General features: G+C 38.5%; 1 protein-coding gene across 5 annotated transcripts in view; it reads left to right on the plus strand.

Annotated features, from left to right (window-relative positions):
- The first annotated feature begins 8149 nt into the window (after positions 1–8149).
- chd6 (chromodomain helicase DNA binding protein 6) overlaps positions 8150–15473 on the plus strand; it is a 65964-nt gene continuing 58640 nt past the window's right edge. For 4 of the 5 annotated variants that reach the window (XM_079840130.1, XM_079840132.1, XM_079840131.1 and 1 more), the window contains exons 1-2: positions 8502–8577; positions 12226–12277. In XM_079840130.1, the coding sequence (XP_079696256.1) occupies positions 8555–8577; positions 12226–12277 (75 nt within the window). In that variant the 5' untranslated portion in view covers positions 8502–8554. Of the gene's footprint in view, positions 8288–8501; positions 8578–12225; positions 12278–15473 lie in introns of those variants that run through there. The other variant, XM_079840134.1, reaches the window with a different exon arrangement.

Here is a 15473-nt window from a genome sequence, read left to right on the forward strand (position 1 = left end):
GGCGGGGGGTAGAGAGGGCAAACAAATTTAAAGGGTTTGTTCACCCAAAAATTAAAATTACCCCATGATCATTTACTCACCGTCAAGTCATCCTAGGTGTATATGACATTCTTCTTTCAGACGAATACAATCAGAGTTATATTAAAAATGTCCGGCTCTTCCAAGCTTTATAATGGCAGTAACTTGTTGGGTCATTTTTGAAGTCCATAAAAGTGCATCTATCCATCATATAACTGCTCCACACGGCTCCGGGGTGTTACTAAAGGCCTTCTGAAGTGAAATGGTGCATTTGTGTAAGAAAAATATCCATATTTAAAACTTTATAGACTAAAATATCTAGCTTCCGACGGTCGACTTAGAGTATGACGGTGAAAGAATAACCCCTGACGCGATGTACAGGAGCATCTCAAGCTTGGGCAACAAACTCAAGCCCCTCTTCTCTTGTACCAATCCTCCGACATTTCTCTTTAAAAATTCTCATTTTAGACTCTAATTCATGACCAATGTTTTGTTTTGCTCTATCATCTGCGCTTCTGTGTTCCTCAATACGCATACGTCAAGGGTTCAAGGGTTACTCTTTTACCGTAAGTCGGCCTTTATTAACCCCCCGGAGCCGTGTGGAGCAGTTATATGATGGATAGATGCACTTTATATGGACTTCAAAAATGACCCAACCGTCACTGCCATTATAAAGCTTTTTTAAGAGCCAGGACATTTTTTATATAACTCTGATTTTATTCATCTGAAAAGAACGTCATATACACCTAGGATGACTTGAGGGTGAGTAAATCATGGGCTAATTAACATTTTTTGGGGAACTAACCCTTCAATACATTCTTTAATAAGTTTGACTGCCCTGATACTGATGTCACAAGCTGCCAATCTATCACCTCTGCATATTTACCATTAAGTGTAGATCACACCAGCATTCTTACTTCCTTAAATTCCTCAAGTTTTACACCTGTGTTGGACGAACCCCTCCTTCAGACTGCTATTGCAACAGAAAGGAACCCCCCCCCCCCCCCATCCATCCCATCATTACTCTGGAGCAGGTTACCAAAGAACTGAGAAGACTTCATTCCAGCAAGGCTGCCGGACCTGATAGAGTGTCACCAAAATGACTGAAGGCTTGTGCAGCTGAATTGGCAGTGCCTCTACATTATCTTTTCAATCCAAGCCTGTGGGTGGAGAAGGTCCCTTCACTCTGGAAGACGTTGTGTATTACACCAGTCCTGGAGAAGACACACCTAAGCGGGTTGAACGACTATAGGCCGGTTACCTTGACATCGCACATAATGAAGACACTAGAGCGGTTGCTCCATCTGCTAAGGCCCCAGGTCCACCATGCTCGTGACCCCTTGCAGTTCGCTTATCAACTGAAGGTAGGAGTGGATGATGCTATTCTCTATCTGCTACACAGATCTTACTCCTACTTGGACAAAGGGAGTTGTGCTGTGAGTGTCAGGGTCCTGCCCTGACAGCCTTGTCTGTCTTGTCTCTGTTCAATGTTTCTTTGTTTGTCTTGTGTCTGACCACATGGCTCTGTCTTTGTTTGTGTTGGCCATGTGCTCCTCTCGTCCCACCTCCTTGTTTCCCTTTACCACACCCCCTTGTTTAGTCCTTGTTTGCTTAATTGTGTTCACCTGATCCTCATGTGCTCTTCCTTTCCCTCTTGTCCTTGCTGGTTCTTTGTGTGCATTTGTTTTATGCCGTGTGTCTAGCTAAGCTATTCCTAGTGATTCGTATTTGATTAGAGTCCTTTGCTTTATTTTCCCTAGCCTTATTTTTTGGATTTCTCTAGTTTTGATTTTGTTCCTGAGATTTTACTCTAGTCTAGTTCTTGTCTTTATTTTTGGTCTAGTCTCCCTAGACTTATTTTTTGTCTTGCTTTTTGTAGCTTATCTTAATTACTTTATTTTGTTCCTCTCTAGTTTCCTGTAAGAGTGCAGTCTTGTTTTATTTCTTAGTTTCACTCTTTTATAGAGCTCGGTTTTATATTATTTTTCCTCTTTTGCTAGCTTCAGTTATTATTTAGGTTACTTTGTATTCTTTATTCTTACGTGTAAGTTTGTCTGTTCTCTCTCGTTGTGCGTGCGTGCGTGTGTGCGTGCGTGTGTGCTTGTGCGTGTGTGCGCGTGTGTGTGCGCGTGCGCGTGTGTGGCGTGTGTGTGTGTGCGTGCGTGCGCGTGTGTGTGTGTGCGTGTGTGTGCGTGCGCGTGCGTGTGTGTGTGTGCGCGTGTGCGTGTGTGTGTGCGCGCGTGTGTGTGTGTGCGTGCGTGTGTGCGCGTGTGTGTGTGGCGTGTGCGTGCGTGTGTGTGTGTGTGTGTGCGTGTGTGTGTGTGTGTGCGTGTGCGTGTGGCGTGTGCGTGTGTGTCTTGTGTGTGTCCCTGCCCTGTGTCTGGAGTTTCCCCTGGTCATTGACTCTCCTGGCCTGGCTACCAGTCTGGTTCTGCAGCAAGCCACGTCACCAACTGTCAAGCCTGGTTCCCTGACCCGCTTCCTTGTCTCCATCGTTGGCCATCACATCCTTGCTGTCTCTACCATGACCAGCCAGTTCTCCCATTGTGTCCTGCCCCTATTGTTTGGACTTTGTTCCTGTTTCACCATTCTTGTCATGTGTCCTACATTGTTAATACATTTCTGCTCATTCTGCATCTGGGTCCTCACTCTCAGTATCCTGACAGTGAGGATCATATCCAGTGCATTTAACACCATACCGCCCCTACTGTGAGATGGTGGTCCAGTGGGTTAAACCATGGATCTGATGTGCAGAAGGTTGCTGGTTCGATCCCAGAGGTCACCACCAGTGTGTCCTTGAGCAAGGCACTTTACTCCATGTTGCTTCAGGGGGATTGTCCCTGTAATAAGGGACAAAGTAAGTCGCTTTGGATAAAAGCGTCTGCCAAATGCATAAATGTAAATGTACTTCTGAGTGAAAAGCTTTTAGATATGGGGGTGGACCATCACTTGGTGAATTGTATAAGGGACTATACCTCACTGGGAGACCGCAGTATGTCAGGCTGAGTGATTGTTCTTCAGACATGGTGTTCAGCAGTACTGGTGCACCACAGGGAACGGTGTTATCCCCTTGTTTGTTCGCCCTCTATACTACTAACTTTAAGTACAATTCTGAATCCTGTCATCTGCAGAAGTTCTCGGATGATACTGCAACTGTGGCGGGTATTAATAATGATCAGGGCGGGGAGTACAAGAGTTTAGTGGAGCACTTTGTGACGTGTTGCAGGGTTAATCATCTACAGCTGAACACCTCCAAAAATGATGGTAGTGGACTTTTGGAGGCTCACACCGCACTTGCAACCGCGATCTCCATAGAGGGGGGTCGATGTTGAGCTCGTGAGGACCTATACATATCTGGGACTGTATAAGTTGGACTGGTCTGAAAGTGTTGACTCCCTCTACAGGAAGGGGCAGAGCAGACTATATTTCTTGAGGAGGCTGGGCGTCCTTTAACATCGACCATAGACTGTTGGTGATCAGTACCGATCTGTTGTGGCCAATGTCCTCTTCTATACTGTGGTATGCTGGGGGGGAAGGGGTTAAAGGGTTAGTTCACCCAAAAATGAAAATTCTGTCATTAATTACTCACCCTCACGTCGTTCGAGACCCGTAAGACCTCCGTTCATATTCGGAACACAAATGAAGATATTTTTGTTGAAAGCTGATGGCTGAGAAAGGCCTCCATTGGCATTCAGTACACTTATACTCCCAAGACGGATAAAAGGCACTCAAAACATCGTTACAAAGTCCATCTCACCACAGTGACTCTACAATAATCTTACGATGCGACGACAATAGTTTTTGTGCGCAAAAAAAATCAAAATAACACTTTTATCCAACTTGTTACTGCCTTCCGTGTGTGCCTCCACGACGCATGCGCGAGAATATGACGCAGATCCGGCGTTCGGACAGATGACCCAGAAGTGATTTGTTTACAATCAGAGGAAGACGCGCGTATCTAAGCTGTTGGATTCTACATTGATCGTGGTTTAGGTCTCGGCGTAGTTCTCAAAATGGGGTTAGAGTGTGCATTTCATGGAATCCCGAGCCCCGGCGCTACGTCATATTCTCGCGCATGCGTCGTGGAGGCACACGCGGAAGGCAATAACAAGCTGGATAAAGGTGTTATTTAGATTTTTTTTTTGCGCACAAAAACTATTGTCGTCGCATCGTAAGATTATTGTAGAGTCACTGTGGTGAGATGGACTTTGTAATGACATTTTAAGTGCCTTTTATCGGTCTTGGGAGTATAAGTGTACTGAATGCCAATGGAGGCCTTTCTCAGCCATCAGCTTTCAACAAAAATATCTTCATTTGTGTTCCGAATATGAACGGAGGTCTTACGGGTCTCGAACGACATAAGGGTGAGTAATTAATGACAGAATTTTCATTTTTGGGTGAACTAACCCTTTAAGAAGAGAGATGCTATGCGGCTGCTGGTCAGGAAGGCTGGCTCTGTGGTTGGTATACAGCTGGACCCCCTCGTGCCAGTGGTTGAGAAAAGGACTCTGAAGAAACTCTTATCTATAGATAATGCCCATCACCCTCTATTTAGCACAATCTCTAGGCAGAAGAGTGTGTTCAGTGGCAGATATTGTCTCTGCTCAACGGACAGGTTGAGGAAGTCTTTTGTCCCTCAGGCCATAAGGCTATTTAATTGCTCCCAGCGAGGAAGGGGTGTAATTAATTGTGTATAAGGCCAATACAGTTAAGTAGGATCCTCCCTCTCTCTCTTTCTCTATCTCTATCTCTATCTGTTGTTTATATATTTTTTTTATCTGGGGATTTTAGATGGTTGTTACTATTGCTGGTGAGTTTTTATATTTTGTGAGTCTGTGTGTTGTGTTTTCTTGTGTTGTGTATAAGCTACTGGATGCTTTGAATTTCCTTTGGGATTAATAAAGCATCAATCAATATATAGGGGCCTACATATTAGTGCTCTCAAATCGATTAATCGCATCCAAAATAAACGTTTGTGTTTACATAATATACTGTTTGTGTATACTGTATATAACCATTATGTATAAATGCATGAATTTATAAGAAAAATTTATTATATATATATATACAATATATATATATATGTGTGTGTATTATGTAGTTATTTAAAATATATAGTTCAATTATTTTTTGTAATTAATTTAGACATTATACTGTATGGCAGACAGATATTCATTAAACAGCATATGTATATATATATGATATATATACAGTACATGCAAATATTTCTTAAATATATAAATGTGTGTGTGTGTATTTAAATATACATAATAATTATACACAGTACACACACGTACAGTATAATATGTAAACACAAACATTTATTTTGGATATGATTTAAACGCAATTAATCGATTTGAGAGCACTAATGTATTATATATATATATATATACATATGTTTTAAATGTTTTAATAATATAAATTAATAATTATAATATTATTATTGATAAATTATAATAATTTCGTATGCATTTTAATGATTAAAATGTAAACATTTTGCTAGGCTACAAGATTTTAAATGGCCATGGGCAGAGGACATACAGAAGTGAACTCGACTTCTTAATAGTTCAATCGTTCTTTCTTTGCTTCCATCTCTTCCAGTCAGTTTACCATATGTGCAGCGATGGAACAGATGGTTTGGAAATCAGCTGCTGTGAGGAACCTCAATCAGTGTGAAAGTGAGACACGAGGGGAACGTCCTTTCACTGCAGCGCTGAATGAACACTACCCCTTAAAAACAGACTCAACAGAGGTATTCCATGTATTTGCCCTTAATGTTAATGTGCAAAATGTGCATTTGTGTCAATGAAAGTGAGTGGTTCGGAGGTAGTGTTATAAAACACAGGGCTGGTCTGATCTCTGTGGCCTTGAGCGAGAGATTGCTTCAGGTGGATTTGTCCTTGAACGCATACTGTGAAGTATATGCACTATATACCTACAACTTTTTAAAAATAGTATGCGAGACAATATGCATAAACATTGCATACCGTAGTAATGCTCTTATTCAGAAAGTGTCATACCATTATTATTATTATTATTATACCAATATTATTATACAATTTTAGAAGTATCATAAAAAGGTCATGACTGTGGGATGTTGCATTCTGCACTTTTCAATACAATTAGGCTACTCATTTAGTGCACTTCAATATATGTTGAAAAAAATAACTTACATCCTATATGACTTGCTTTGTAATAGTTTATTACAATATTAAGATATGCACTTTCTGTAATAAGAAAGCCTCTGCCAAGCATAAAAATGTCAATTGCATGTAAAAGTAATTTATAAATTAACAATTGCTGAGAGCCTAAGGTCTCTTTACGGTGTGCTCCTCAAAGTCCTCGAGTCATTTCAGCAGAGTTTATCTACAATGCTCTTGGCAGAGTTTTATAAATAAGGTTTTTTGGCTCAGCAGTCCACATGTAACTCAGCCCCGCAAGAACACGATTACAAGCCGAAACGACTGCCAGAAACCTTAAGCGGAAGATGCCAAATTCAGCTTTTCTGTCATTTCCTGGAAAGAAGACAGCACTCAAGTTTGTGCCAGCAGGTTTAATGCTCATAAATGGGACAGAATAAAGTAGTATAGGAATTTAGTCAAGTTAGAGTTAACATCCACACATCCTTTGAGACTGACAAAATAAAAGGTAACACTTTAGTTTAGGGTCCAATTCTCAATATTATCTAGTTGCTTATTATTAACATGCATATTACTAGGATATTGGCTGTTTATTAGTACTTATAAAGCACTTATTAATGCCTTATTCTGCATGACCATATTCTACATAATCCTACCCAATACCTAAACTTAACAACTACCTTACTAACTATTAATAAGCAGTAATTAGGAGTTTATTGAGGCTAAAGTCATAGTTAATAGCGAATATGTGTTCCCCATACTATAGCGTAACCAAATAAAATGTTTTATTACATGCAAAAAGTGCCAACAACTACACTACACAGATTTTTAATACTTTCGAAAGACGTCTCACCCAGGCACATATATTAATATAAAAGCATTTATTTGATCACAAATACATTAAAACAGGAATATTGTGATATATTATTAGCCTACCATTTAAAATGAACTGTTTTATTTAAATATATTTTAGTTTATTCCTGTGATGACAGTCGATCCTTCAGAAATCATTCTAAAATATGATGATTTGAACATTATATGTCTTTACTGCAATTTATCCACCGATTGTGATTCATCCTTGCTGAATAAAGCATTCATTTATTTCAAAACTAACTTACAGACCCCAAACTTTTGAACAGTAGTGTATTTATATGATGGCATTGTTGTCATTCCTAAAAAGTGTCAAGAAGCACCACCGGATTACCAAAGTTTTTATACATGTCATTACCAAGCTATTCTGGACATGCACCATGTGGTACAGTTCAAAGTGCCATAGTATTAACATCTGATACCCGTAGTCTTACACCATGCAATTTACTGTACATGGATGGCACTCAAAGAATGCATAGATGTCCAGAAGACCATGTCCAAACAATGGTACCATTATAGTACCATGGTACTTTTGGGTTAGTGCAAGACTGAATTACAGCAATGGCATATCCTAGGCTGTTCGAGTCACAACGTGTAGATATTTCTGTCTAGATAAGTCAGGATACTCAAAAGAGCTTCAGGAAACCGAGCACATCACAAGGACATATGCAGCTTCACCCACACGCTTCATTATAACCCCTGCTATTCTCACATCCGGGATATGAAACATGAGCAAAGACGTGGAATGTTACATTTTTTTCCCTCTCTCGCTCTTTCTCTCTCTCTCTCTCTCTCTCGCTCTTTCTCTCTCAGGCGCCGTAATGATGGAGTAAAAAGCATCATGATTGGTGGATGCAAGCGAGAAGAAAAATAAAACCCAGAACGTTGCTTTTGCACTCCGGACGCGACGCGACAAACGCGAATGAATCCCAGCGCGTGCTTTCGGTCATCGGTGAAGAACTGAAACAGAAAAACCTCTTGAATTACTGCAAAAACATCCACATCCACACAAGGAGCTAAAAGTACACAATGGTCGCTGGCGATATGTGTCTCTCACACAAGCTTGGCGCAGCGTCGCTTGCGTGACAGCTCGCTGGCCAATAGGAACGTCCAGCGGCCCAGCTGCGCTTAGAAGCGACCAATGGCGAGCCGCGGAATGCGGGCCTAAGCGCAGGTTAGGCTGTTGTAGCAGGCGGCCAGCGCTAAACTTCACCAAATAATAGCTGTTTGTATTTTGGCTGCCGCAGTAGCCATTTTAGGTAAGCACATTTTTAAACTTTTTAATTTTAACGCGTCGCGCGCAAAACTGCATGGGGTAGGTGGCGCACGGACGCGTCAAACTCTCGCATCCCCTCATGAATGAACTGCTCTTGTGCGTTAGGATTAAAGAAATTGCTCTGAGTTTTTTTCCCTTCCCCGACTCCCACCCCCTCTAATTTTTTATGCATTTTTCTAAACTGTCATGGCGTTTAGTGTCCTTGGAAATAAATGCGGAGAGAGGAACGCGTAGGTTTTTGCGCTAACTGATGTCCGGAGCCGGCGTGTCCAGGTAGGTGAGGTCGCGTTTGACGGTCCCTCCGCGGAGTTTGAGTGGCTCTTCACGCGTGTAACGCCTGAAATATAGAGCACCGTTGCCGTGACATTACAGTTAGCACGCTGGCTAGCGCCCTACAGGGGCTAATGTATATGGGACACGATGTTAGTGTTTTTATAAGAGTGTTTTATGAGGCAAGTTTGGCATCTGTTGAGGCACAAAGCATCCCATGACTGCTGGGAACAATGTAACTTCTAGCACTCATGTGGTTTACTTCAACCCCTGGTTTGTGCTACATCCCTATTGAAATGAACGTGTTATTTATTGATTTTTTTTTCTCACTTATAATGTTGTATTACTTTAACAACTTTATGCTTTCCCTTTTTTTTGCATTGAAAAAGCCTCACAGCTTCATTGACACCTGTCTTAACTCCAGGAATGGGTTAGTTAGTATCACCATCTGGCTTATAATGTAACCCCTTTGAAATTAATAAGTTTATACATATACATATTTACATCACTTATGATGCTGCGTTAGTGTCAACACTTATGCTTTTCTTTTTATATAATATAAATGCATCACAGGTAGATTGACAGCTGTCTTACCTCAATCAGTATCTTAGTTTGTATTTGGGGTCCCACGTGATTTATGATGTAATTATGCGATTATTATAGATTAATCTAATTTATAACGTTGCATTACTGTAACATCTTCATATTTTTATTTTTAATTCAATATCAATGCACCACAGGTAGATTGACAGCTGTCTTACCTCAATCAGTATCTTAGTTTGTATTTGGGGTCCCACCTGATTTATGATGGTATTATGCGATTATTATAGATTCATCTAACTAATAACGTTGCATTACTGTAACATCTTCATATTTTTTGGTTTTATTGAATGGCAATATATCACAGGTAGATTGATCGGTCTTAACTCCAGGAATGGGTTAGTTAGTATCAAGGGGCCCATCTGGCTTATAACGTAACCCCTTTGAAATTAATATGTTTATACATATTTACATCACTAATGATGTTGCGTTAGTGTCAACACTTAAGCTTTTCTTTTTATATAATGTCAATGCTTGACAGGTAGATTGACAGCTGTCTTACCTCAATCAGTATCTTATCTTGTATTTTGGGATCCCACCTGATTTATGATGTTAATATGCGATTATTATATATTTATGTCGCGAATAACGTTGCATTACTGTAACATCTTTATAGTTTTATTTTTAATTCAATGTCAATGCACCACAGGTAGATTGATCGGTCTTAACTCCAGGAATGGGTTAGTTAGTATCACCGGGGCCCATCTGGCTTATAATATAACCCCTTTGAAATGAACATGTTTATACTCAATACAATGATGCTGCGTTAGTGTCAACTCTTATGCTTTTCTTTTTATATAATATCAATGCACCACAGGTAGATTGACATCTGTTTTACCTCAATCAGTATCTTAGTTTGTATTTGGGATCCCACCTGATTTATGATGTTATTATGCGATTATTATAGATTCATCTAACTAATAACGTTGCATTACTGTAACATCTTCATATTTTTATTTTTAATTCAATATCAATGTATCACAGGTAGACTGATTGGTCTTAACTCCAGGAATGGGTTAGTTAGTTTCAGGGGTCCCACCTGATTTATGATGTAATTATGTGTTTATTATAGATTTATGTCACTAGTAATGTTGCATTACTGTATAATCTTTATAGTTTTATTTTTAATTCAATGTCATTGCACCACAGGTAGATTGATCTGTCTTAACTCCAGGAATGGGTTAGTTAGTACTGGGGGCCTGGAGCCCTTTTTGGTTTATGATGTATGGCTTTAGAAACGTAGTGGATTTGTCACTAATGTTGCTTTAGTCAAACACTTTCTTTTAAATATATATACGCATCACAGGTAGATTGACAGCTGTTTTACCTCAAGCAATGGGTTAGTTTGTTTCAGGGGCCTCACCTGGTTTATGACGTAACAAATTTTGCAGTACTGTGAGAAAATATTTGTATTTTTAATTAAATGGCAACGCACCAAATGTAGATTGACAGCCAGCGTAACTCAAGGAAAAGGTTAGTTAGTATATTGCTTTATAATGTAACACTTTTGAAATGAACTCGTATGGATTTATCACTATTGATGTTTCATTTGTGTCAAAACTTATGCTTTTCTTTTGTAGATTAGATTGACACCTGTCTTGCAACAAGCAAAAACATAACTGTGATGCACAGTAATTATATTAAGAAGAAATGTATCAAGCTTTGACATTAAAACAACATTATTAGTGGCAAATCCATATTATCACCAGAACCTACCTACGATCCTTGACACTAACTAACTAACTAACTAACTAACTAACAAACTAACTAACTAACTAACTAACTAACTAACTAACTAACTAACTAACTAACTAACTAACTAACTCAACTAACTAACTAACTAACTAACTAACTAACTAACTAACTAACTAACTAACTAACTAACCTTTTCCTTTTCTATATTTCTATATTCATGTTAGTTAGTGTATAGGATCCCACGTAGGTTATGGTGATTATATGGATTTTTGCCATTAATAATGTTGTTTTAATGTCAAAGCTTGATACATTTCTTCTTAATATAATTACTGTGCATCACAGGTAGATAGACAACTGTCTTACCTCAAGCAATGGGTTAGTTATGATCAGGGGTCCCACCTGGTTTATGATGTCATTCTGTGATTTATAATTAATTTATGTCACTAATAACGTCGCTTGCATTGCTGTAAAAAAGTAATGTTTTTATTTTGAATTCAATGGCACGTGTCTAACTAGTATTGTAACAGTCCTTGGGTTAGTTAGCATTGGTTTTAGTGAATGTTTGGAACTATTTTAAATCATTTGAATGAAACCCATTCATTCAAGAGATTGAAGTTAATTAAACTTCTTTCCACTTATGCAGCCTATTAGTTGTTATAACCTGCTATTAATGCAAGTCAAGTCATTTGTTTGTACAAAACGCTTTTGTTGTTATAAAGTAATGCCTTGGGATTAAGGCAAGGCAAGTTATTCAAATAATAATTCAAAGTGCTTTACACAGAAAAGGGAATTAAAATAAACACAAAATAAATGTAAGGAAAATTTTAAAAGGAATTAAAAGAGATACAAAGATGATACAGTAATACAAGGAATTACAAGAGTAAAAGATGATACATAGGTAAACTTCTCATCTGGTAAAATATTTCAGAATAAATTATGTTTGTCTCTTGTATTTAATTAATTTCCGCACTTGCTCTGGGACTTCCTCATACTGGTTGTCTCTTTCTCTGTGGATTTCTTTCAGGTGGAGGACTCATTACTTGTAGTTGTACCCCAATGCAATATGTTACAATAGCTTGAACAATAGTTATGTATAGTTAGTGTTGTGTAAGAATACATTTATTTATATTATATGCATTTGTTATAATCTTAAACATTATTAATGTCTACTGCATTATTCTTCTGATATGCACCTTTCCCACTATTTATAAGATGACTGAGCTGCCTTTTAAACGTTTTACTGTGTATTCTTCTCAATTTAAATCACAATCACTTTCTAAATTATGTTAGCGGTTGTTTTATATGCTTTGTTGCATAATTTCTATATTAATGACTCCTTATGTCTCTGCATTCCAGACGCAGACACAAAGATCAAGAAAAAATGAAAATACAAAAGAAGGACAAGCAGGTGAGTGTATCACGTGTTACTTTCAGACACTGTGTGAGAGTTTCCTCTCCTTGCACTATAGCTACACTTCTTGACTTCAATATTTATAGTTGCTTGAGTTCTTTCCCCTTACTTAGCTTCTCAGGCAGGTAAACTTACCCTAATGATAACTTTCACTAGTGCAACACACTTGAGACTATAGGTTTACGTTTAGGATTTGAAATCTGAAGAAGGCTTGTGACATTTTTTTGATAACACGGTTTCCTCCCTGAAGATAGTTTTGCTGCTCAGAGGTTGTTTTTCACAGTTCAGGGGATTTTTGAGTTCTCAGTTATGTTGCATTGCAGTATCAACTTTGTGATGTGTGTAAAAAGTAAAAATATATTGCATAAAAAAACGCTAGATGGAAATGATTAGAAGACGTGTGCATATACTTTGATGCACATTTACCGAATCCCTCGATGCGCAACAAAACACTCACGTGACTTTGCCTCAACAGAGGAACTTACCAGTGGAACAATCATTGCACAGCATCTCAAATGTTGGTTTGATCATTCGGAAATGCCTGAACCAAAGTCTGTCATCATCAATATGATTTGGTATAATGACCTCCCAGAACTGTCTGACATGATTGCGTTCACAAACACCAGGCATTCGAATGTGAGAACATGACAGTGTTTCGTCTGCGCGCTCTGAGTCATTTATGATGTTGGGAAAAAGAGCCACAGTGGCTTCCCCGATTGCAGCAACTTCTAATTTTGTTACTGATATCCAATTTCCGAGGAAGTGACGAGGGAAACGCTGCTTTATTCGCAAATGTTTTATACATTTTTTGTTCATGCAGAACTTTGGATGGAAACAGTTGTTGCTACCTATAAGTTCTCTTTTGTGTTTTTTTTCATTCTTGTGGGCTATAAAGACACTTTTAATCCTTTTTCACAATTATACCAGGGGCATAAACTTATAGCCACTATGTTAAGACTGTAAAGCCTGTCGTTTGCCTTAAAGTCCCAGTGAACCGGAAGTTGCAACTGATTTTCATTCAGTGATGTGACGTATTTCCAAGTGAAACGTAATATTGAATAGAGGGCAGGGTTTTCAGCGCTCCTCCACTCCATCTCTCGCTCATAGCAGACTAACGGTTGGAGTGGAGAGGTTAAGGATATTCAAACCCAAGCCGTCATCGGAAAGGGAACGCCATTCCAGACCGGAAGTTACTTTTCAGATTTTTATTAATGATTACCACGGCAATACATTTTTTTCTGTGTATTAACTTGCACAGATTAATTGTTCGCCCTAAGACCTGTAATGTGTGCTGACAAAGTAAATAAGATCGCTTTTGATTTCATGAGGACTTTAAGACCTAGTTTGACCAACTAGTAGTTTGCTAAGAGGCAACCAGTCTTACCTTTTTATGTGATCGCTTTATACTTTTTGTTACAGTCTGTTAAAGTATTCTGTCCGAAACTTTGATTTCTGTAAACTCACAAAAACAACAAAACGTTGTGCTTTTGTAAAATAATGAAAACAACCAGGATGCGCTTTTAGGGTTGGGTACTGAAACCTGGTGCAAATATGGCACGGGTATAACCGGTATTTAACCAGACCGAATCAGAACGCAGATTTGCATGACATGTCGCCATGGAAAAAATAAGGCGATGCGTTCTAAAATATTTAGCCAGAGAATATGGTCATAATTCTGCAAAATAAAGCTGAACCTTGAAGCTGGTTTGTAGCATACCAAGAATACAGACGACTGCTGTTATTATTGTAACGGTTATTTAGTGTTAAATTAGGCCTATTGTAGCTGGGTTAGGTGGCTTAGGTTTAACTGTGAATTGTGTTTTGTATCCATATATATTTAAGAATTCTTTAAACTTTTAATAAATTGTTTAATTTAAAGAATAATAATAAAAAATCAATATAAAGCCATTCTTTAATGTCATCCACCATCGTTTTGTGGCTCTTTTTTATTTTAAGTATCCGTTTAGGCACCGGTAACGTTTGAAAAGTATCGGTTTGGCACCGGTATCAACGATACCCAACCCTATGCGCTTTCTGCTGGTAAACCGAAACTCAGCGTATACTTAAAAAAGTATATTAAAAAGATTGAAATGTCTACTTTTAAATGAACCAATTCAAGTGGAAAACAAATATTCTCAGATTATGTAATCCAAATTAAATGTAGGCTACATATAGGCACGTCCACTGCAGAGATGATGAGTTAGCATCGTCGACTTCATCTCTGCTGCCGAAAACACTGAAAACAATATGAATAAATTATTAAAATGTTTCTTTGCTGTTTTTTCACGCCACATACATAATCATTACGTTTGCCGGCTTGCTGTGGCAAGCTTTATGCATGCATTTGATATTATATATAGGCAATTAAAGGCTCATTATTATGATTCATGGCTTATTAATATAAACACACGATTAGTCGACTAATGACTTAAATATATGACTACTAGTCGACTAGAAAAATCTTTGGTTGGGCAGCCCTACTAGGCTAACTTTTAAGACTAGTTAAGACAATGTGCCCTTTTAATTTGAGAAGTTTTACCCTTTAATTCAGTGTAGTTTTTACCCCCAGAATTAGAATCTGATGTGTAAATAAACTCCTGTCAGATTACAGTCTTAATTCTGAAGCCTTTTGACTAGATACATTCAAACTAAATGCTACAAAAGGCCTTTCTTTGCAGTGATTGCTGAGGTGTGTTCTTAAATAAACAATTCTGTCGGCTGCAGGGTGTTATAGTTGTGACGCGTTAAAGCAGGTTGCCGTGTTATCTAGAATGTGCATGTGTTCATATCTGCGTTTCATAAGGCTTGTTTGAATGTGGCTCATTCAATATCAGAATTTGTCATAACTTGGTCACAATTACTGGTGACTTTTGACTTGATAATTCAAGGAAGATCATTTCTTCATAACATAAGCTTAGAAAAACCTGTGATGCATCACACATGTGGAACATTTCTTTGAAAACATTGGAGGTAGTTTTAGAAGTTTTCCTTTCAAGAAGAATCAAAGAGTTTTTATAATGCCAGTTAAACACCAGGCAGGAGAACGTCTGTTTGCCCAAACTAACCACATCACTGCTATTACTCTTGCTCTCAGCTGATGCTTGAGTCAGATGCTCTCTAGAAGAGTAGGTACTGTCAGTGGAGGCTGGATGGTGCAATGATTGCTGTCCTATAGGTAAATGCTAAGATTTTG

Source organism: Gobio gobio (genome assembly GCF_949357685.1).
Source record: "Gobio gobio genome assembly, chromosome: 17".
Lineage (NCBI taxonomy): Eukaryota > Metazoa > Chordata > Actinopteri > Cypriniformes > Gobionidae > Gobio > Gobio gobio.